General features: G+C 34.2%; 1 protein-coding gene across 1 annotated transcript; it reads left to right on the forward strand.

The window, feature by feature from the left end:
* Positions 1–219: 219 nt before the first annotated feature.
* On the forward strand, positions 220–1,293 carry LOC131642430 (putative F-box/LRR-repeat protein 23). Its single transcript, XM_058912672.1, has 2 exons — positions 220–605; positions 718–1,293. The coding sequence occupies exons 1-2, from the start codon at positions 220–222 to the stop codon at positions 1,265–1,267; spliced, it is 936 nt and encodes a 311-aa protein (XP_058768655.1). The 3' UTR covers positions 1,268–1,293.
* Positions 1,294–1,625: the final 332 nt, after the last annotated feature.

Genomic DNA, 1,625 nt, shown 5'->3' on the forward strand with positions numbered 1-1,625 from the left:
TACAAAGCTCGATACAAATTTGAAGTAAATCTAAATCTAATTTATTGGATACCCAAATGGTCTTACACCATAAAGGTAATTAATGAGGTTAATACAAAAACACGTGACATTTGTTATTCCCCATATTTTAGCCTTGAAAACCGTTGAGCATCATTGTTATTCCTGGCACTTTAACTCTTTAACAAATAAATCCTTGTCCTATCGTTTGCATGTTGCATTATGGCTTCTACTGGTTTGAGTCCTGTAATGGCAATTGAGAATCTTAACATCACACCAAAGCCAAACTGGCTTGAACTTCCTAGAGACATAACCAAGAACATACTGCAGAGACTTGGTACACTTGAAATAGTTACAAGTGCATCTGTTGTGTGCCCTCTCTGGTGGAACATATGCAAAGACCCTCTCATGTGGTCCACCATTGACATGTTTACCGGTATCACCATTGACGAGATCACTGATCTCTTTCAGCCAGATTCTTACTTTGAAAATTTCAGCAGATTAGAAAAGATTTGTCGCTATGCTGTTGATCGAAGTTACGGTCATCTCAAAGACATTTATATTAATAAATTCGGAACCGATGATCTCCTCCGTCACATTGCTCAAAGGTAATATATAATTTTCAACACTTCTAAGGTTTTTTTTTTCTTTATCCTTGTAAAATCACTACATTTTATTTTGGTTTCCTGTTTTCCCTTTTTTTCGTTTTAAAATTTTCAGTGCAAGTCACCTGAGATCCATGAGGCTAGAAAAATGCTATGACATTTCAACTGCAGCATTCTATCAAGTTGTGAAGAATCAGCCATTCTTAGAAGAGCTTGATATTTTCCACAGTTTTTACGAAGAAACAGAATTTTTTGAACATATAGGCCAAAGTTGTCCGGTTTTGAAATCGCTGAAATTTAGCCCTTATATTGAGACACTAGACAGTAAGTCCGACGATGTTGCATTTACTATCGCAAAAACAATGCCTAAGCTGCGCCATCTTGCAATTTTGAACAATGGGCTAACTAACAATGGATTGCTAGCTATTTTAGATGGATGTCCTCTTCTTGAGTCTCTTGATGTTCGAGGATGCCTTTATCTCGATTTGGACGGAAGTTTGAATCAAAGATGCAGTGAACAGATCAAAGAATTAAGATTTCCATCTGATTCTATAGATAATAAATTTAAGTTTGGTGATTATGCTATCCATGTGCAGTTGAGAATGTGTTCTGATTTAGATGTTTCTGATTTTTCTTTGGTAGATCAGATTCAGGAAATAATTTGATCAAGTGTTGAAAAGCTTTTTGCATTCTAGGGTGTTGTACTTTTACTTTGTTGATTTATGATCCACATATAATTTGACTTTGTATTCTCAGATTATTTCTTAGTCATTCTATAATCTCTTAACAATATAAGAGTTTGAAAGATATCATAAAAATCATTACAATAGTTTACATAGTTGTATTAAAATTTCTATTTTTTTGCTTAAATTGCAAAATCAATCAATTAAATTAGAAGTTTATGTACTATAAGATATGCTAGTGCTGAACCAAACTACTACCAACCAAACTGTCAATCTACCAATGGCCCTACATAATGCTTTAAAGTATAATAGTACTGCCACCCAACAAATTGAGGCTCCT

The sequence above is a fragment of the Vicia villosa genome, unplaced genomic scaffold, assembly GCF_029867415.1.
Source record: "Vicia villosa cultivar HV-30 ecotype Madison, WI unplaced genomic scaffold, Vvil1.0 ctg.005010F_1_1, whole genome shotgun sequence".
NCBI lineage: Eukaryota > Viridiplantae > Streptophyta > Magnoliopsida > Fabales > Fabaceae > Vicia > Vicia villosa.